This window comes from Chlorocebus sabaeus, chromosome 18 (assembly GCF_047675955.1).
Source record: "Chlorocebus sabaeus isolate Y175 chromosome 18, mChlSab1.0.hap1, whole genome shotgun sequence".
NCBI lineage: Eukaryota > Metazoa > Chordata > Mammalia > Primates > Cercopithecidae > Chlorocebus > Chlorocebus sabaeus.
The window spans coordinates 33996790-34017748 of record NC_132921.1 but is presented as its reverse complement, the minus strand read 5'-3'; the positions used below and the strand labels follow the sequence as shown (position 1 = coordinate 34017748).

At 51.4% G+C, this 20959-nt stretch overlaps 1 protein-coding gene across 2 annotated transcripts in view; it reads right to left on the bottom strand.

Moving 5' to 3' along the window:
* SMAD7 (SMAD family member 7) overlaps positions 1-12506 on the bottom strand; it is a 31859-nt gene extending 19353 nt beyond the window's left edge. Inside the window, exons 1-3 of one of the 2 annotated variants that reach the window (XM_007974070.3) lie at positions 10278-12506; positions 8891-8944; positions 3312-3386 (exon numbers count right to left, since the gene is read on the bottom strand). In XM_007974070.3, the coding sequence (XP_007972261.1) occupies positions 3312-3386; positions 8891-8944; positions 10278-10890 (742 nt within the window). In that variant the 5' untranslated portion in view covers positions 10891-12506. The remainder of the gene's footprint in view (positions 1-3311; positions 3387-8890; positions 8945-10277) is intronic. The other variant, XM_007974069.3, reaches the window with a different exon arrangement.
* Between the last annotated feature and the right edge of the window lie 8453 nt (positions 12507-20959).

Here is a 20959-nt window from a genome sequence, read left to right as displayed (position 1 = left end):
CTGCACGTCTGTGGCAACACCCACCCACCCACTCACCCACCCCCTCAACACACACACACACACACACACACACACACACACACACACAAGCCTGCACCCAGCAATCCATCTGTCTCAGAAAGCCAGCTGTCAAAAATGAAAGTACAATCTCCTGGAAGCAAGTCGCTGCCTTCTAAAAATGTCCCGTTTTCCCAGACCGAGGAAACTTGCAGGGGTGGGGTGTGTTTCACTGCAAGTCCCTAACGACCAGGCCTGTCGTCTACCCACCCCCACCACTCCCCCAAAAGAAAGCTGCAATGCTGGAATTCCAACCTGTAGCCAGCAGCCCCGCCCCCAGCTCCTACCCACCCACTCCCCTTCCTCCCCGGCAGTTTGCAAGGGCGCAGGAAAGGGAAGGGCCAGCCTTGGAGTCACCCCTGCATTTCAGGAGGGGACAGGCCATTGAGCACACCCCACCCCCACCTCCAAGGCACACATTTTCACATTTGGCTGTTTCTTCTTTCCCTTCTTCCCTTGCCAAAAGAATCAAGCCCTGGCTCCTGCTGCCGACCTTCCTCCCACCCTAAACTGAGCCCCATTCATTAAGCCCGCTCTCAGCCAGGGCAGGACAGGAAGGAAAACAGCACACAGGGCCTGTGAAAGAGGCTCAGAGAGGTTATTTCAAGGAGGAGGAGGGAGAAACTCCTCACAGGCGTTTTCACTGCTCCCCACCTTGCTGCCAGGTTCCCAACCCCCAACCTCAGTGTCTGCTATGCCCCTTCCCCCATCCAGCCCTGCCACATCCAGGCACTGGCCTCATCCTCAGCAAGGCAGACACACCCAGGCCACCCCCCCATGGAAGGATCAACTTCGTGAAAAGGAGGAGGTTTGGGCTTTCTCCATTTACAAAACTCTCTGCCCTGGACCGGGGCCAATAGAGTTCCCTTTTGGAAGGCATTCTCGCTACAAAGAGGACAGCCCTGGGTTTTTCTCTGTGCCCATCGCCTCCCCTCCAGATGCCCCCAAGCCAGTGACATCAACCCCCAAAACACCGTACCCTCCCCACCATGGCCCATTATGAATACACTGCACCAACTCTGAACTGAAAGAAGAAAGAGCTCAAACTTTGAAGCCTTCGGAATTAGTAAATCAAGAGAAGAAATTCAAAACAAATGCTCTTTCCATGTGGAGGGCCCCCTTTTTCCTTTCTGCAGCCTTCTTAAGCCACGCTGCCCCTTCAGGGAGTCACTGCTTCTTCCTGGCAGCTCCTTATTAATATCTATGTCTACAAGTACCTGGGGAGTGAGGGGAAGGAGTTAATGATTGTTTTACCCCCAGTTTCTTTCTAGGACTGGAAGAGCTTTGGGGAACAAAAAGCCCACCCATTGGCTGGGTGCGGTGGCTCACACCTGTAATCTCAGCACTTGGGGAGGCCGGGGTGGATGGATCACCTGAGGTCAGGAGTTTGAGACCAGCCTGGCCAACATGGTGAAACCCGTCTCTACTAAAAATACAAAAAATTAGCCGGGCATGGTGGTGGGTGCCTGTAATCCCAGCTACTTGGGAGGCTGAGGCAGGAGCATTGCTTGAACCTGGGAGGCAGAGGTTGCAGTGAGCCGATATCGTGCCACTGCCCTCCAGCCTGGGTGACAGAGCGAGACTCTGTCAAAAAAAAAAAAAAAAAAAAAAAAGCCCACCCATCTCCTGAGGGCTCCACAGGTCACATGGCATGGGCGGGTGGGTGAGGAGGCGCTCAGGCTGGCATCTCAGCCTGTGTCGCCATTTCCTCCAGCAGGGGAGACAGACAAGATGTTATCAATAAGACAAACCTTCCGAAAGGACCTTTTCAAAAGCTGCCACTTCCCTTGCTTATTTCATGTGGTTTGGAGGGGCCGGGGCTCCTCCCTGCACATTCAGGGTTTAAAAAATAAAACTATCTAACAACATCCTGAGCGTGTTATTCTGCTGAGACCCTTTCCTCTCATTGGCCTTCTTTCTTTCAAGAACTCTCTCAGCCTTAGAAAGCAGAAAAGATGCAGTTCACACACTGCTGCCTTTTCTCCCTCTGTCCACTCCCACTGTCCTGCCTGAAGCCCCCTCCCTTCTCTGGGTCCCTCGTTTTCCTGCTTAATTCTCATTAGAAGCTTTGAATCAACAATACCCTCAGTCTCGGATAACAGTCAGAGTATATATTGCATTGAAATGAAAACAAACAAGGGTCTCCCTAAAGACGTTCTCAGCAAGCTCAGTTCCTGGAGAGGGGAGCCTGGGAGGGAGCCGTCCGTCCGGGAATGAACTTTGCCTCAGCCAGCCATGGAGGAAACACTTCAAGTAGAGCAGGTACCCCACAAAAGAGGATGCCCCTCACACAAGAGGATACACCACAACGCGGCACAGCTTCTATTTGAGCTGCTACCACTTGATCCTACAGGCAAGGAAATGCCAAATGCCCAAAACTCTGCTGGAATTTGTTTCTAAGGTTGTCTTCCCTCTTGCTTTAGCCATTTCTTAGAAAATCTAGTGAAGACATGGTGGGGATGGAAAAACAGGTAGAAATAGGATTTCTTCAGAACATGAAATGCATCCCATGTACATTGCCAGTGAGTTTCTCTAAGTACTGTCCTCTTTTCACATCCTCAGGAACAACAATGCTATGGCTACCCAGTGCCCCTCAGCCAGCCCCGTGACTCCCCAGCACTGGCATTCCAGGCCTTCACGCACACCTGTGTGCCCCGAGGAAAACCTGCCCCGCTAGGGAACCATTATAGCTCCTACTGTCGGCAGTGCTCCCACCCTGGTGCTCCCAGGCCCGGACATGTGCTGCAAAATCCTGCAGCAAGCTGGGCTGGGAATCAGAACTTGGGAGGGAAGCCTCAGATCTGCTCTGAAATCCCATTGTATGCTTGGGATCTGTCTTCAACAAGTTCCTTAAAAGTGGGTCCATTCCCTTTACATCCCCCATGCACAAAGAGCAAAAGCAAAAAAAGAGCTCAAATGCATGAGTTAATGACACCAAAGTCACCAAGCTGAAGCCCCTCAAGCCAGGAGCTGCTTAAAAATAACCGGGAAACACTTCACACACCAAAGCAGTCCCCAGCTAGCTCCTGTCTCCCCGTCCATGGCACAGACCCAGTGTCCGGAGCGTAAAGGACTGCAGGATGAGCAGCTGAAAGGTACCACAATGTCACCACCGATGCATCCAGCTTAAGGCATATAAACGTGAGAATGAAGTCCAGACCAGCTGGGGTGGCAGAAGGCCGCCCCCATTCCTCCAGTCTCTGGCAATTTCAAGAAACCCTGAACTGCCAAGAAAATAAGAGAAAGCATCTTACCTGAAAGCCCCCCAGGGGCCAGATAATTCGTTCCCCCTGTTTCAGCGGAGGAAGGCACAGCATCTGGACAGTCTGCTGTGGATTTGAAAAGGGGAGAGAAAGAAATAAATACACAAATAAAAACACCAAGATCCATCTTTAAGCACGCTCTAAACAGCATGAAAGACAAACCACACATTCCAAAAGGCTGACTCGTGGCCTTGATGCTGATTATTAATGGTCTGCTCAGGCTTCGCTGCCCATCGTAAGACAGACCACAGCACCTTGTCACCCGTCTGGGCTCCGGGCGGCCAGTTAATCATTACTCAAGTCAGGCTCAATCAGACTGGCTGGAATTTCTCTTGCATTACCAGTCCCCCATTAAGGATACTAGGTGGTTCCAAGGTCAAAGGAGGTTTGGGTTGGACTTTCTTAACCCTGGTTGCTCTGTCATCCCTCATCAAGGGCAGAAGCCTCCCTCCTTGGAGCCCATGTCCTCTCTGCCTTCATCCTTTTAAAGACAGGTTTCCCAGTTCTTGAGAACATTCTCAAGATTGGTGTTGGGCTGTAAGGACTTCTTTCCCCTTTTTTAATTGAGGAGTAACTTAAGTAGAGCAAAGTATACAAAATCCCGAGTAGACGCGATGAATATTACTCATGTATACACCTGTGTAACCACCACCAGATCAAGACAGAGAACATTCTCAGCAAGGCTCCGAGCCGGAGGGGAAATGTTCTACCTCTCCCAGGCTAGTCCAAACCCCTCATCTCTGGAAACCTTCCCAGGCAACCCCAGACCTGCAAGGCTCTCTGCCCTCAGCTCCTATAAAACCTCTGGCACCCAACACTCGGAGTTTCCTCACTGACTTTTACCTTTAGATTGCACCTGCCCTTCACTAGACTATAAGCTTCTCTTCAACTTCTGTCACCCTCAGGTACTCCGCACAGTGACCTCACCGTTAATGAGGATAATGACAATTCCAGCTGAGAAACAGAGACTCCACAACCGCCCTCCAAGCAATTAAAGCAAAACCTAATGTCCATGAACAACTCATTAGTCCCATGAAACACAAATACACAAGACCCTGTAAGCTTGTCATGCACCACTGACGGCGCCAAACTCCCTGAAGTCCTAGGAGAGAGCCTGGCTAAGGAAAGGTGTTGCCCAAGTCCGCAGCAAACACAACAGGTTGGATCATGCAGACACCAGGCCTCCTACCCCAGGCCACTAGGACAATGTCCCTGTGGGTTTCCAATCAGAACCACTCGGCCATGCTGGCAAATAGGAAAGCCAAAAAAAAACAGCAGCCAGGGACAAGTAGCCCATGGGAATCCTTCAGTGGCCTACACATAGCCCCAAACCATCTTTGGGTTTCTGCTGTCTGCCCCCCTTAATGCTAAGGTTCTCTCTCTAACTCTGGGTCACTCCCTCTCCCACATTCTCCAGGCTGGAAGGACAACTTTTCAAGAACTCTCCTAAGCAGGGGAGGGGCAGAAGTGGAGGCAGGTGTGGGGATGAGGTGGCCACAGTGGGCAGGGGAGAAAGAAGACTATGTGTGTAATCTCATTTTATCAGGGTAAAGTCTAATTCGTAACATGAATATACAGTTTTACAGGATACACTTAATCAAACAGAAAACAATAGAGGCAGGCAGGAAATGGAGTTACTTGTTAAATGGTGTATACTCTGCACTTTCTAAACCTTTTTGAGGGCCTTCATCATTTTCTAGAGATAGGCTTCTCAACCCACTCCTCAAAGACAGAAGACATCCCCACATTAAACATGATGACTTATCCGCAGCCACTCCCCCGCACCTTTGGCTGGCAGAATCCCAGGGGCAAGGTGTGTTTCAAAGGAAAAGCCAGGCATCTCAGAGCAGAGCTGGGACCACATTCAGGGTGTCAGCCCATCTCAGATCAAAGGTAAGCAGCTCCACGCAGGCAACCACAAGTGTTTTTATGAAATGGTGCTCTGCCCATCTGCAGTGGCTTTGATCTCAGGAGGGATTTACAAACGTTAATTAAGCCTTACTGCCACCCCTGTGAAGAAGCAAAGTATACCACAGGCACCCAGGTAAACTGAGGCACCACTGACTAGCTCAAAGGGCCACCCAGCGAGCTAGGCTATACCTAAGAGTCCAGCACTATTCCATGGCTCTCACCCCGCAGGCAGGCCGTGGAGTCCCTACCCTCTTTCCTGGTGGTGGCCAGGCCATCTAGACTGGCCTTAAGGTTTAAGGAGCCAAACCTCCATCTCTCACTCACGGAAAAGCTCCGCACAGACAGATCTCTAAAGTCAGGGTCTCACCTTAGGCCTGTGTTGCCTGTTCCCCAGAGCCCAGGCTGGCTGGCAGACAGAAGCTCTAGGCCACTCCTGACTCATGCAACACTAAGTATTACCAAGCACTCGGTAAGCGCTAGGTTCTGTGGGAGAAAAAGACTCATTCCTTTCTCCGAGCAGCTCCAACAGAGTCTTTGAAAACCCAGCCCTGGGGAGCAGCCAAGGAGTGAACTATTGAGAATCAGCACGAGGTAAAGGAGCTGGGAGTCCCACGATAGCCTCAGCAACTGCGTTCTGGGCTTCCTAAGTACTGTTAAAGACAGAGGAGCCCCTACCCACCAACCACACCACGAGTATACCCCAAGGGTCCTAGCTCTGCCCCAGGTAGTTCACCCAATCCAGAACTCAAATGAACCCTGGTTATAGAAGAACATAGCACTGCATCAGAATCCTCACATTTCTAGATAGGCACATCATCATGCCTGTAAAATGAATGAATGAACCAAAGAATGAATGAATGACCTAATCTCTTTCATCATGCTGATTTTAAAAGAGGCCTAGAAAAGTTAAGAGGCACCTCAGTTAAGAGGCAAAAGCAGTGCCAGATCTCAGATCAAGATGCCAGACTTCCGACCTGATTTGGAGGCTGGATCTGCCAATGGACACTGGCCACCTGGGGCCCTCAAGAGCTCACCCAGCCACCCCCAAAGGCCAGCCATTCTTCAAACCTTTCAGACCATTACATGCAGTGAAACACGGGAAGCAGAGCCCACACAGCTATCCCCGAGACCCAGCTTTAAACAGCAAATTCTTGTGGGATGCGGAGGTAGGGGTGTCTTTCTGACTTCTGACAGCCACAAGTCACAACAGGCTCGCCCTAGGTTCAGTCAGTCATGTGAACGCTCTTTCAAAGATGGCTCTGCTGGCTGGACCACACAGTATGTAGGTGTCTCAAGTCCAGGCCTCCCAGAGGCTGAGTAGAGTGGCTTAAATTACAGCAAAATGGAGCTCCTAGCTTTGAGCCTCTGTGTCTCCAAAGGCTGCAGGGGTACCAGGACCCAGCCCCATTCCCATCACCTTTTCCCAAGATAGAGATGTCACAGGATGTATTCCTTTAGTTGTGCAACTGGTTAAGATTTTAACAGTTGTCCACTGTAAAACTTTGTGCCTGTTTCACCTAGTAACCCAAGACTAAAAATTCAACCAAGGACTTAGAAACTGAAAAATGTAAATGGTGCACGTAGATTCCCGGGCCAAACATTCTCCCATATGCAAAATGGGGATGAAGACCTGGGTCAGCGCCCATCTGTGGTCTGACCTCACTGCCCCTGGCCACAGCAGCTGGCAAAACCAGCCCCAGACCTGTGGGAGGGGGGTGTGCTCCAGCTCCAGACCTGGCCGTCCTCCAATGTGGCAGGACAATTCCCTTTGTGGGGGCTTTGTCTATTACTGATGCTAAATTCTTACACAGCAGCGCCTTTTCTCATTTCTTTTTTTGTTCTATTTTCAACAAAACATTTTGGGTGAGTAACCAGCTGTCTTAGTTTCCGATTGGCAGGTTAATCACTTCCTATTGGCTGATCTGGAGAACTTTTCTCCCCCTTGGAAATGGCACATTCCTGTCTTTGTGGCTTCTCTGTTTACACACATTTTGCTACCTAATGTCAACACTTGCTAATGAATAAATATATCACTCCACTCACCGAAAATGAGGTCCTGGCCTGGCAGAATGACTGCTTAAATCCTGAGAACAGATTTATCCCAGTGTCTCTGCAGGAAACCCAAGGGAACATGGCCTTTCTTTTCTACGGTTTTTGGAGGTTTCTGGGAACATTTACCCCTGCTGGTCTTTATCCCTGGGGCTAAGGTCACTGTTCTCTCTCTTTTAAGGAAAACCTCCAAATTTGAAGACTATGGAAGGACAAACAAAAACAGGTCAGAGGTGGCCCCTTGGAAAACTAACTTCATAAAATAATTCTGGATTCTTTAAGCCAAAACCCAGTCAAGTTACAGTCTTTAGGAAAACAAGGCTTGGTAATTCCAGTTAATGTTTGTTACAAATACAGAGAGCTGGGTATCTCCTCATTAATAACCATTTATCTGGTGTTTTGTAAATCGAAAGCAAAATATCACATGCTTTGTGGGCCACTTATTAGACCGGCACCAGGCAAGCAGGAACGCCTTCCCAACTTGAGGGAGCTGGTAGAGTCCCAGGAGGACTGGCTGCAGAGTATGGGCTTCGGTTACACGTTCATTAAAGTATTTAATTTATGACAACGCCCCAGCAAAACTTTTAATTAGTGAGGGGAAAGGCCCAACAGCCAAAATGCAGAAGGCGGAAGGACTTGCAGAATTCCAGGAGCTAAATGGTGCCCAACTCTTCACTTTTCCTTCTCCCAGAACCTTGGCAAAATAAAAATGTCCCAAGTATTAATGTTTTTTCAGGCACCAGTATACAAGAACAAAAACCAAGGTTACACACGGCCTGTACTTGTAGCAAACAGATCTATCTCCTACTGTAAGAAGGAGCTCCAGGAATTGAGGTTTGTCCTTGTTGTCACCCCGAAGTTCATTTTGCTGACCCTGTCCCCAGCCCTGTGATGTCCAGGGATGGACTCCTGTGCTACTGCTGGCCAGAAGTTGAATGCAGACAACCACAACAGGGCTGGTGCCAGTCTCAAATGGGCTTGTGCCCTGGCTCCATGCCAGTCAGTGACAAAGCAACAGACAGGCAGAGCTGTGCTCAAAACTTTGACGGCCCCTATGGAGAATACTGAGAAAACCCCGGGAGAGGACTGACTTGCAGGTGACTGGGGCAGGGGGAACCTACCCTCCTTACACTGCCTATACTTCTGAAACGTTCCAGTGTCTACTCCAGACCAAAGTCTTCTTTGGACCTTTTTAAACCGCCTTCCCATCTATCTAATCACGCTTTCCATCATTGCCGTTGATGCTCCTGGCACTCACGAAGTCTCCAAGTTTTCCCCATCAACCAGTCCTATTTGGTTCCCAAGACACTTCTTTCTGGACTAAAGCTTCCACGTATCAAAGCTGAGCCCACCGGCTACAGAGCGCAAATACAGGAAAAAGGAACAAAATGTAAAGCATATCAAGGGAACATCTTTGCAAAAACACAAAACAAAAACCCAGTCACAACAGAAAAATTCACCAAACTTCCAACAGAGGAAACCTAGAACCAACGTGAAGTGAAGCAAGCCCAGCACCTCTCCAAGACTTTGCCTACACACAAAAAGCCAGGTTCTAGAGGCTCTATTTCTAACTTAAGATAGGAAGGATATTTTAAAAATCATCTACTCACCAGTTGGTTTGAGAAAATCCATCGGGTATCTGGAGTAAGGAGGGGGGGGAGACTCTGAAATTAAAAAAGCAAGAGAAAATGAAGGCCCAGCCATGAGAAGAGAGATAGAAACTTATGATAACAGAAGCATTCTTTTAGCCCAACTGTTTGTCTTAGCTGTGGGGGTTGGAGGCAGGGCCGCGAGGCGGTGATTGCCTTGATATTTAGCTGTCAGATAAACAAAAGAGGCCGCCTGGCGCCAGCCTCGGCGCTCCGCTCCTCCACGTCTGCGGCCGCCGCCGCCGCGCTCGGCTGGCCCGGCTGGAATCCACCGGCTCAGCCGGAGCAGCGCACTTCACAGTTCACAGGCGGGGGGCGACCATACCCCCACCCCGTCCTCGGACTCCAGACCCAGCTCCCAGCAACCTCGGTTCCCCGCCCTGGCCCGCCCCCCAGGGGTGCAATTCACCTCCGCCCCCGCCGGTCCGCTGGGCACCCGCGCGGGGGACACGGGGCTCCCCATTCCCAGCGCACTCGGCAGATGCAGCCCAAGCGTGCTGGTGAACTTGGGGGATCTGCGGTCGCCCGAGGTGAACCCTCACATCACACTCCGTGTACAGAGACATACAGAAAAGGAAGGAATGGAGAAAGCTGACAGGATAAAAGGGAAGAAGTTTCAGGGTCTCAGCCGAGAAGCCCTGGCCCCAGCGCAGTAAGGGGCGACAACGTCACCGAGGCGCAGGGCCCCACTAATCTATAGACTTATCTGTGCGGAAGGAAGGAAAAAGTAGGGGACACCCAACTTCTCCTGGCTGTTTGTTCCTCTGCACCCTGGGGCTGGCAGAATTGAAAGGAGACAGATACCCAGTTCTGCCTTCCATCCAACTCTCTTTGCCCCAAAACTCCAAAGCTGCGCGGCCACGACAGTATCTGGGCCACTTGTGTTCGACGTGATTCTCCTTATTTACTGAAGGAGTAAATACGAAGACCTTCCAGCCTTTTTATAGCATGCTTCTCCCAGCCTTCCTTGGCGGGCCTGGACCAAATCCAACTCGGTCACACACCTCAACGCCTTTCCGGGTGCGGGGAGGCGTGACCCCCCCATCTCCCTCTGCACCCCTTGTTGATCCGGAAATGAAGGCGTCTAATTTTTAACCGCAAACTGTGTGCAGGAGCAGTGCCCATAGACCCCTTCGGGGCAACACAGGAGAAATCCTGGAAGGGAACCCCCAGGGAATGCCCTTTGAGTTTCCCCGTGTCCCTTCTCTACTTTCGGCCCCCAGTCTCCTCCCAGGAGGGGATGCACACTCCCCCTGGAGGGGTGGCTGCACAAACGCACTGCCCTAAGGGCTTTTCTTCCAGCACTGGCGCGCCGGAAAATGTTGGGGGTAAGGGGACAACTTCTCACCTAGTTCGCAGAGTCGGCTAAGGTGATGGGGGTTGCAGCACACCAGCTCGGGGTTGATCTTCCCGTAAGATTCACAGCAACACAGCCTCTTGACTTCCGAGGAATGCCTGAGATCCGGCCACCTGAACACTTTGCACAGCAGGAGGGGGAGCGAGTAGGTCGAGGGCGGCTGCGCAGGCTGCGCGCTGGCGGGCGCCCCCGGGCCCAGCCTGCAGTCCAGGCGGCCGGGCAGCAGGAGGCACGCGGTGCGCGTCCCGCCGCGGGACTCCACGGCCTGGAGCAGCAGCTCCAGCTGCCGCTCCTTCAGTTTCTTGAGCACCGAGTGCGTGAGCGCCTTCAGATCCGCTTCGGCGCCCCCGGCCGCGCCGGCGCCCGCGGCTGGCGGGTGGGGATGGTGGTGACCTTTGGCACCTCGCACCGCCTTGCCCAGGCAGCATCCAGCCCTGCCCGGGCCGCCGCCACCGGCCCCATGCGCTCGGCTGTCCGTCGCCCCTTCTCCCCGCAGCTCGCCGCCTCCTCCACCTCCCCCCGCGCCCTCCTCCTCGTCCTCGCCGCCGGGCGCACGGCTCCTCCAGAGACGCCGGACGAGCGCAGATCGTTTGGTCCTGAACATGCGGGGCGAGGAGGCGAGGAGAAAAGTCGTTTGCCGGCTAAGGAGCGAACATGACCTCCGCACACCATGAAGAAGTCGGGCGCCGAGTTGGGGCAGCAGGCGCAGGCGACAGCAGCAGCAGCAGGGGCCCGGGCAGGAGCGGCGGCGGCCCGAGGGGCGCTCCGTGGCATGCGCCAGTCTCCCGGAGGCCGGGGCGCGCGCGGGGGCCCGGGGGCGCCCGCCGGGGATCGGGGGCCTGCGCTCCGGCTGCCCCACCCCGCGCGGCCCGCGCCCTGCGCGGCTCTCCGGCCCCGGCGCGCCCCGGAGGAACCCGGCCGCCGCTTCCCTGGGGACGGCCGAGCCTGCCCCCGTCGGCGCCTCCCCAAAAAGAGGCCCCCCCGCAGTGGCTCCCGAATGTCGGGCTCGCCAGCCTCGGCTTCCTACATGGAAGGTCCGCGGGGGCAAAAAAGCGAAAGGCGTTCGGCTGGGCTGCTGGAAGAAGGAAAAAGCCTCTTTCCCCCTTGCTAAGCAACTTAATTTGGGGGTGGGGAGAAGCAGGCAATTAAAAAAAAAAAAGCAAGCACGCAATTTATTTTTTTTCTCTATATCCTTAGTAACCGGATCTCCTCGAATTCCGTGCACACGAAGACTCAGGGGAGGGGGCCGAGTGGACTTCACCCCGCATGAGATGTCTGGCGAAATAAGAAGGCTCTCGCAAAACCTAACAACCAAATATGCAAAGCCCCAAATTAAAAACACCACCTCCTCGAACCTCTGAGGTCTGGGGGCGTCCGGCTGGAGCTGGGGCTTAAAAAAAGAAAATGTTTACAAAGTATAACAAGATGTTTGAGGGGTGGAAAAATGTATCCACGAGTTACATCCCCCCCTTTTTTCCTTGCAAAGCCCCGCTGGTCTTCCTCTCCTTCTGCCAAAAAAAAAAAAAAAAATCGTGTATTTTTTTAATCCACAGAAAGCTTTGGCTAGACCGCTTCAATCCTGCGCATCTGGGTGGTTTAGAGGAGTCTCTGGTCTTTCCTCCTGCGCTCCTGGGGGCCCAGGTCCTCGGCGGGGACTTCCTCGAGGCTGGCGGGGGCGCAGGGGCAGAAGATGCTGCGGCGGCGGCTGAGCCCGGCGGGGCTGACAGCGCGGGGGAGGGCGGCGCGGCGGCGGCGGAGGGCCCCAGGCGGGTCGCGGGTTCTCGCCCCCCCTGGGCACAAGCTGCTTGCTAGTGCGGGGGCCGCCGGTGTCCCTTCCCCTGGCCGCGGCTGGCCGCCGAGGGTCCCCGCATGGGCTGCTCGCCTGGCCCCAGCAGCGGCGGCAGGAGGCCCCGGTGTCCTCTCGGCGCCTCCTCCTCCAAGACTCTCCTTGTCGCGCCCGGGAGCCTCCTTGTCCCCGGTCCGCCCTCTCCTGGCGCTCGGGTCCTTCTGCCGCCGCCAGGGGCTCGCCGCGCCGCACTCTGGGGCTCAGGGGCCGGGCGTTCGGCGGCTCGGCGGCGGCGGACTGGCTCTGTCTCGGGCAGCTCTCTCCCGCGCGGCGAGCGGACCGAGCACAGCGCCCGGCTGGCTCGGCTGGCGCGGCTCGGGGACAAGATCTTCAGTGAGCCGAGCAGCAAGCGAGTGTGCCCAGGGCTCGCCGCCTCCCGCAAGGCCTCCCGCCCCCGCCCCCTTCCCTCCCCCTTCCTCCCCCTTCCCTCCCCCGCCCCCAGCCGCCGCCGCCGCCGCCTCCTCCCCGCCCCCCCGCACCCCCCCTCCGGCCCTCTGCTCGGCTGGTTCCACTGCGCAGTGGCGCGCCCGGCTCCGGCCTCGTCACGTGGCCGTCTAGACACCCTGTCGCTTTAAAAAAAAAAAAAAAAAGCGATTGTGTTTCGCAAACAACAGATCGGGTTTCTAAAAGCTATTTCTCCCCCCAACCCCCCGCCACCGCCACCCCCTCCCGGGTCTGTAGATGGGGTACCGACGGAGGGGAGAGAGAGGTGGGGGGCAGAGAAGCTCCCAGAATCGATTGAGCCCCGGCCGGAGCCATGGAGAAATTGGAAAAGCAGGGAGCACCGAGCGGGCTTCGCTGCGAGTTTTGGAGCTGAGCGAGCCGGTCGGTAGCCCGATTTCGACCCGGCTGGGCTTCGCGGTGGCCATCTCGCGCGCGCTCGCTCTAGCGCTTCATTCATTGGTTTTGTTTTAAAGGCCCTGGCGGCGGATCCCTTGGCCGCGCCGGAGGGCAAGGGGAGGAGAGCGCTGTCTTGGTTTAAAAGACATTTATACGGGACTGGACCGAGGCCCCGGGAAGTGTGCGCTGAGGGGAACAGCCGCCGAGGGCGGGGAGGCGGCGTGAATATGACCTCAGCGGCGGCCGCGCGCTCCCTCCCGCCCTCTCCGCTCCGGGCTCCGGTTTCTAGGACTGCCTGGAGAAGTGTGTCTTGTGCACAGCTATGGAATGCATTTGGCCGGCTGACGAGCTGCGAGGGGCAGCCTCCTGGCGGGAGAAGGGGAGCGGGAGGCGGGGGCTCGCCTGCGCGCCGCCGGCAGGTTTCCTCCCGGGCCCGGAAGACCTCCGCCACCAGCCACCCTGCCTCCGGGCGCGGGAAGGTTACCCAGCGAGCAGACCTGCCTAGGGCATTTATTTGCATGCAGGGCCTGTTTCTGGGCCTCGTAGCTTTCAAGGTGCTTAGGGTCAGAGAGTTTATACCTTGACCCCAGGTCCCGAAGATAGACTCAAGCTGGCGAGTTACTGCATAGAAACGGGCATGGCATTGCTAGGGCATGAACGCATATACAGCGTGAAAGCTGATGGCTCTGAGAAACGTAATTATTTAAATACACACACGTCAGTATTGATGAGGCCACTGGTTGGCATGGTGATCTAACCTCACTTCATATTCAGTGAAATACGATTTAAAAAAAAAAAAAAAAAAAAGCCATTGAGAATTATGAGATCAGGCCCGCAGTGAAACTCACTGGGGGCTTTGAAGAATCTTTTTTTTTTTTTTAAGAGTCTCACTCTTGACCCAGGCTAAAGTGCAGTGGCTCGATTTCGGCTTCCTGCAGCCTCTGCCTCCCCGGATCAAATGATTCTCCCACCTCAGCCTCTGGAGTAGCTGGAACTACAGGCGCTTGCCACCACACCTGGCTAATTTTTGTAATTTTTGGTAGTGACGCGGTTTCACCATGTTGGCCAGGCTGATCTGGAACTCCTGACCTCAAGTAATCTACCTGCCTCGGCCTCTCAAAGTGCTAGAAGTACAGGCGTGAGCCACTGCACCTGGCCTTAAAATAATCTTTAGAAAAGGTGAAATGTGCCCGGGCGCAGTGGCTCACGCTTGTAATCCCAGCATTTTGGGAGGCCGAGGCAGGTGGATCACTTGAGGTCAAGAATTTGAGACCAGCCTGGCCAATATGGTGAAACCCCGTCTCTACTAAAAATACAAAAATTAAACAGGTAGGTGGCACGTGCCTGTAATCCCAGCTGAGACAGGAGAATTCCTTGAACCCGGGAGACGGAGGTTGCAGTGAGCCGAGATCGCGCCACTGCACTCCATCCTGGGCAACAGAGTGAGACTCTGTCTCAAAAAAAAAAAAAGAGAGAGAGAAAGAAAAGGACAAAAAAGAAAAAGATGAAATCTACATCTCCTCAGCTAAATTATATGTTTTTAAAAGGAAAAGGCAGGAATGAATCTTAGCCACCTTTAGAGCTCAAGCCCTCTCCCCCTCCAGCAATTAAAAAGACTTATAACATATTAATACAATAGTAGATGCTTAATAAATAATTAGAAATCAACACTTAGGGCTTAAGGAGCATTTGGACCCTTCCTCCACCCCACCAAAAGTACTTTTGGTAACATACATTCCAGAAGAAATCAGCAACATTGCTTACATGATCATCTCCAGGCAAGGAGATGCTAACACTTATTGACTTGGAAGACAGTAGGATGCCCCAAGCAGTACAGAACCCTATTGGACAGGACAGAAGTTGCCATTCTGAACATTTACTGTGTAAGGCCACATAAGCTGCAGTTGTATAACATCATAATTTTATTGTAAATTAAAATATGGCTTGTTGAAAAGGGCATCGAAACCTTGTGTGTGTGTATAAAACATTCTAAGAAGCAACCTGTGAAGACAGCAGCCGCGAAAGCACAGAAGAGACTGGAGAAAGGGTGTAATCCCAGCACTTTGGGAGGCCTATCACAATAGGCAACGGAAGACGAAAGAGACAGAAATGGGATTTTTAAGGTGTCTGGGAAATGTATCATATTTTCACCTTAGAAAGGCTTAGAAAGAGTACCAGACTAGAGGTCAGAAAATCTGATTCCAGGCTGGGGCGTTGCCACTCACTGGTTAAGCAACTTGGGCCAACAGCAATCCCCACGTTAGGCGAGCACTTGGCAGCGTTTATAAGGTTTTCTGGGCAAGTTTCTGCCCTCGAGGGCCCCATCCCCTCTCTGTTCTGGGTCTCCCTAAAACATCTTCACTTTTTTAGAGTGGTCAGACCAGGCTTCATAGCAACAGAAAGGACTTCAATAAGCAGAGAAAGCAGAAGTCATAATTCTAATTAAGCTTCTTGGCTAAATGGAGAATCTGAAGAATCTTTTGGAGATCTGGCCAGTAGTGCTAAGGCTCTGTAATGAGAGGCCGGAGCACACACAGGGCAGGTAAGTTTCATGGGTGTTTCAGGAATGGAGTCTGACGTCACGGTTTGTCTAGGTGGAACATGCACGTACTTGCAGAGATATGTTCCCATATAGTGTAATTGTAGGTGTATTAATTCAGGTGTCACCCCTCTCTACACGGCTTTCCTCTTCCATTTTGCTACCCTAGGTAGACGCTGGGTGCGGTGCTTAGCAAGTAGCTACAATGATTGGTGCTGCTTTATAGCTCCCTGGCATCCCTGAATCAGTTAACATCCCAACCTTCCTGATAGCCCCACCCCATCACATTCTTATTCCTCTCCTCTCCAAGAAAGAAGCCAGAAGCCTGGCAGTAGAGGAACTCCCGGCGGGCTGGTGTGCCTAGAAAGGTAGCTTCTTTCTTTCCGTTCCAAAGGCACAAAGGAGGCCAGCAAACACGCAGTTTCAGACTATTCTGACCCTTAAGAAAAAGTTTAAGAGTTCACCAAACTATTGTGAATGAATTTGATTCTAATCATTTGCTGGCAGGGAATATGGAATAAAATAGCTCATTTGCAGTTGTTTATTTCCTGTTGTGGCTTCTATTTTCATCTTTTAGTCGCTTTGGTGATAGTAATCAAACCCTAATCATGGTGCCGCCACAAGTCACAGAGACCAAAATAACTTGCAGCAGAGTTATGACAAACAAGGATGGAATCAGCTAAAGACCTGGCTACTTAATCACCGGCCCCTGCCGCCCAGAGGACTGTGGGGCTGCCTCTTGACTGGCCGCTGGCTAGGAATCGAGAGGAGAGAGGAAGTCGATGAACTTGCTCCAAGGCCCATGTTTTCTGAGCAGCCAGGGAAGGCAGTAGAGTGCACAGGAAGTGACCAAAAACGCAGGTGAATTCTCCACACCTGCCAAGGGGAGAGGCGGGCTTCTGGAGGGGCCTGACTTGAGAGAGAAAGAGGAGGGGAAAAAAAATCTCCAAAACTCTTGACACCTCAAAACAATAATAAGTAAAAGCTGAAAAGCGCCTGTTTAGAGAAGACAGGATTCTGCCTTTCAGTTCTTTGCTCATTTTCAGTGAATTCCAGAAGAGAAGGGCAAAGAGAGGCCCCAAAGCATGTATGGGTGTGTGTTGATGGGAGTGAGGACAGGGGTAAAGATTTTTTTCTTGCACAAGCCAAAAGAAGAAACAATTGCGGCCAAAAAAGTATTGGAAAACATCAACATTTCTTGCACAATCATCCCCTGAAAAATGTGTGAGTGAGCCCTAAACTATCCTCAACTGGCAACAGTACAAATGGAAGTGATGGCTTATGAAAGGAAGACAGTACAAGGAAGGCTGATGGGATAATCAACGCTTCTTGGCTTCTCTTGGAAGAACAAGAACATAAGTGAATGAAAATGCATCTAATTCACTATCAAACAAAGATACTATAAGCCCGGAGTCCACAAATATTCTTGGATTATAGACAAGCTGTCAGCTGATCCCCAACATTTGCCAGGTGCCTATCCAGAGCATGCAACTAGGTATCAGGGATTGGAATGGGGGCAGGATGAAATGAATGTTGCTATGGAGGAGACGAGAAACATCCAGAAAAAGTAAAGAGTGAGGACAACAGAGGCATTCAAATCTACAGTCACATATAGAAACAGTTTCCTCCAAGGTGGGCCACTGGACAGATGAAGAACAGAACTGGGAGGGGAATTTTACTCTGTATAATTTTGTACCTTTTGAATTCTGAACCATGTGAATGTGTTACTTATTCAAAAATAAACAGATTTAATTTTTTTTTAAATATCTGCTTGCTTTTCTCATTTCCTGAAATTCATTGTGCTGATGTCCTTGTAGAAAAGGACAAGTTGGCAAGGTCCCACGTGGAAATGATGCTGTAGATGGCTTCTCTCTCTGTGAGGCAGTTACTACAGGAAGAGGCTGGTGACAACAGAGGCCAATGTCTCATCCCAGACAGCAAGGTGGAGGCTGCTTCGTCGTGACCGTGGCCAGAGTCAGCGAGGAAACATGCCCATCCTAATCAAAAGTCATTCCAGATATCAGTCAGGTGCAAGTCCTAACCTGGGATGGACAGCCTAATAAATACTGCTGTCGGGGCAAGGCGCAGTGGCTCACACCTGTAATCCCCGCACTTTGAGTGGCCAAGGTGGGCAGATCACTTGAGGTCAGGAGTTCCAGACCAGCTTGGCCAACATGGTGAAACTCCATCTCTACTAAAAATACGAAAAAATTAGCCAGGCGTGGTGGTGTGCCCCTGTAATCCCAGCTACTTGGGAGGCTGAGGCAGGAGAATCACTTGAAGCCAGGAAGCTGAGGGTGCAGTGAGCTGAGATCACCCCACTGCACTCCAGCCTGGGCAACAGAGTGAGACTCCATCTCAAAAAAAAAAAAAAAAAAAAAAAAAGATAAATACTGCTGTCAGGATGACACAGGCACAGGAAGGAGCCTGCCCAATCTGAGAAAATGAGAGCTTTGCTTTTTGGAACAGAAATGTGTTCACATGATTTTCAATTCATTTAGCCAGCACTGATTCAGAGCTGATTGGAGCCAGGATCCAGGAGAGACCTCTGAGGGTTATAAATGTGAATATTAATCAGCCTTTGCCCTCAAGAAGTCCACAGTCTAGGAGAGCCACAAACTCTCATGAAATGGGATCAGTGCTACCCCAGCAGCAAGAATGGAGGCACTGACTCTAAGAACAGAAAGTCAAGGGACTTCTTCTGTCTGGGAGAAGCCGCAAAAGGTTTCCCAAAGGAAGAAATATTTTAGACTAGATTGGCTGAGTTGACTAGCCAGGCAAAGGTGATCAGAGTCCTAATTTTCCTATCAAAAAGAGAAAGAAAAAGAAGAAAAGATTACAAATATGAGCCACCACACCTGGAGCAAGGCCTGGCATGGTGGCTCACATCTGTAATCCCAGCACTTTGGACAGCTGAGGTGGGAGGGTTGCCTGAGCCCAGGAGTTGGAGACCAGCCTGGGCAACATAGTGGGAACTTGTCCCTACAAAAAATACAAAAATTATGGCCAGGCCTGGTGGCTTATGCCTGTAATCCCAGCACTTTGGGAGGCTGAGGCGGGTGGATCACCTGAGGTCAACAGTTCGAGACCAGCCTGACCAACATGGTGAAATCCTCTCCCTACTAAATATACAAAAAGTAGCTGGGTGTGGTGGCTCACACCTGTAATTCCAGCTACTCAGGAGACTGAGCAGGAGAATCCCTTGAACCTGGGAGGCAGAGGTTGCAGTGAGCTGAGATTGTGCCACTGCACTCCAGCCTGGGTGACAGAGTGAGACTCCATCTAAAAAAAAAAAAAAAGAAGAATACAAAACTTAGCTGGGTTTGGTGGTGCGTGCCTGTAGTCCCAGCTACTCTGGAGGTTGAGATGGGAGGATCACTTGAGACCCTGAGGCAGAGGCTGCAGTGAGCTGAGATTGCATCACTGCACTCCAGTCTAAGTGACAGAGCAAGGCTCTGTCTCAAAAAAAAAAAAAAAGAGAGAGAGAGAAAGGAACGAAATTTTGTTTTCTTTGAGCTGACTTTTCAATACCCAAGCGACACTTATCACTTAAGTGTATAATTTTATCTATAAACACCCCCAAGCCATAGGAAGTCAGTGATGAAAGTGAGGTCCCTGCAGTGGGTGGCCTGGGAGGACATCTCCCTCAGAAGACAGTATTCTCTGTAGAAAAACTTTGGAGGAAAAACACTAGATCATCTATGGTTACGGAGAAGTTTCTCCTCAAATAACTATAGAGATCGCCATGATCTCCACCCCTCAGATCAAGAGCAGGCCTTCCCTGAGTCAAACTGGTTCATGTTAGGAAGTTATGCCAGTTTTAAGACAAGTGGAAGGGAAGTACCCTCAGCAGGGAAGTTGACTGAGATGCCTCAGTAATGGCGGGTACTTAAATAATGCTCTCAAATGCCAACAACAAAAAAGTATTATTTGCCATTATCGTATAGACGGTGAGACATACAGTTGGCTGATCCCGACAGGTACTAAAAAATTGATTTTAAAGACAGCAAAGCAAAGAAATCAGTGTTGAGCCTAACCCAGATGGACCCTGATGGGTCCTGGTGTTATTTCTCACTGGCCAAGTTGCCGACAAGTTCTTCATTCCAACTTCCAGCCACACTGAACTGGGCAGCCCCAAGTTCCTGGTCACATTGGGCTACCAAATTATCCTTTTCAGTTTTCTGATTTTTTTTCCTATTTTTATCTTCCCCATTCCTCTGCCAAAAGTCCTTAATGGGTCACTTTAGTGGTGACTGCCTAGTAAGTGCTGGTTAGGATCTGAGCTATGAGACATACTGGTAATCGTGAATCAGAACGGAAAGCTTGCGGAGGGGTGAATGATGCTTTATCTGTAGTAGGGAATTGGGACTAGAGCAAAGGGATCATACAGGTGACCGCACATGCTGCCCCTGGCACGTGCTAGGATCCACCGAAGGAGTGAGGGCCAAGGCATCTTGCTCATTCTCCCCATGCAGACCTAGGAGAATAGAAAGGCCCTCAGCTCAGCTTTAGGATTCAATAGACTTTTCTGTGTTACTAGCTACAAGACCTTAAGGAAGTCTGTTTCTAGTCTGTCTACCTTCCTCATACAGCAAACACTGAATCAACAATGTCTTGTGTCTTCTGTGTGCCAGACTCGGTGTGAGGCTCCAAGAACAAAGTCCTCACGGTGGGGTTGCTGGGAGGAGACCTTTACACCGCAAGAGCCCAGTGCTATGTAAACCAAGTGGTATACAGATGCTAATTATCATATTATCATGGATTCTGAGGTCCTAGCTGCCCAATAAGCACATTTTGCCTAATCTTCCGCGACTAGGAAATGAATTTTTAGAGGAGATAATTGTCCAAGTGATAGGGTAATGAAGAAGGAAGTTACTTTTTCTAGTGGCTGGGATTGTGTTTGTGTGGGGGTTTTTTGTTTTTAGTTTTTTGAGACAGAGTCTCGCTCTGTCATGCAGGCTGGAGTGCTGTGGCACGATCGTGACTCACTGCAACCTCCGCCTCCCGGATTCAAGTGATTCTCCTGCCTCAGCCTCCTGAGTAGCTGGGATTACAAGCGTGCGCCACCACACTCAGCTAATTTTTGTATTTTTAGTAGAGATAGGGTTTCGCCATGCTGGTCAGGTTGGTCTCGAACCTCAAGTGACCTCAAGTGATCTGCCCGCCTCGGTCTCCCAAAGTGATGGGATTACAGCCATGAGCCACCATGCCCAGTCCCTTGTGTGGGTTTTGTAAGGACCAGTTAGAATTCTGTCAAAGAGGTAAGGCTAGCATCTGAATTTAAAAACAAATAAACCTGGGGAAATCTTTTCCCTGTTGGAATAAGAGAGGGGTAAGTGAGGAAACAATGTAAGTGTTTTTAGTTCTTTTCTAGTACTACTATGAGTCATACATATTTTCCTGTGTCCTGGAAATATCTCCCCTGGTAATTATGAGATACAAGGAGGA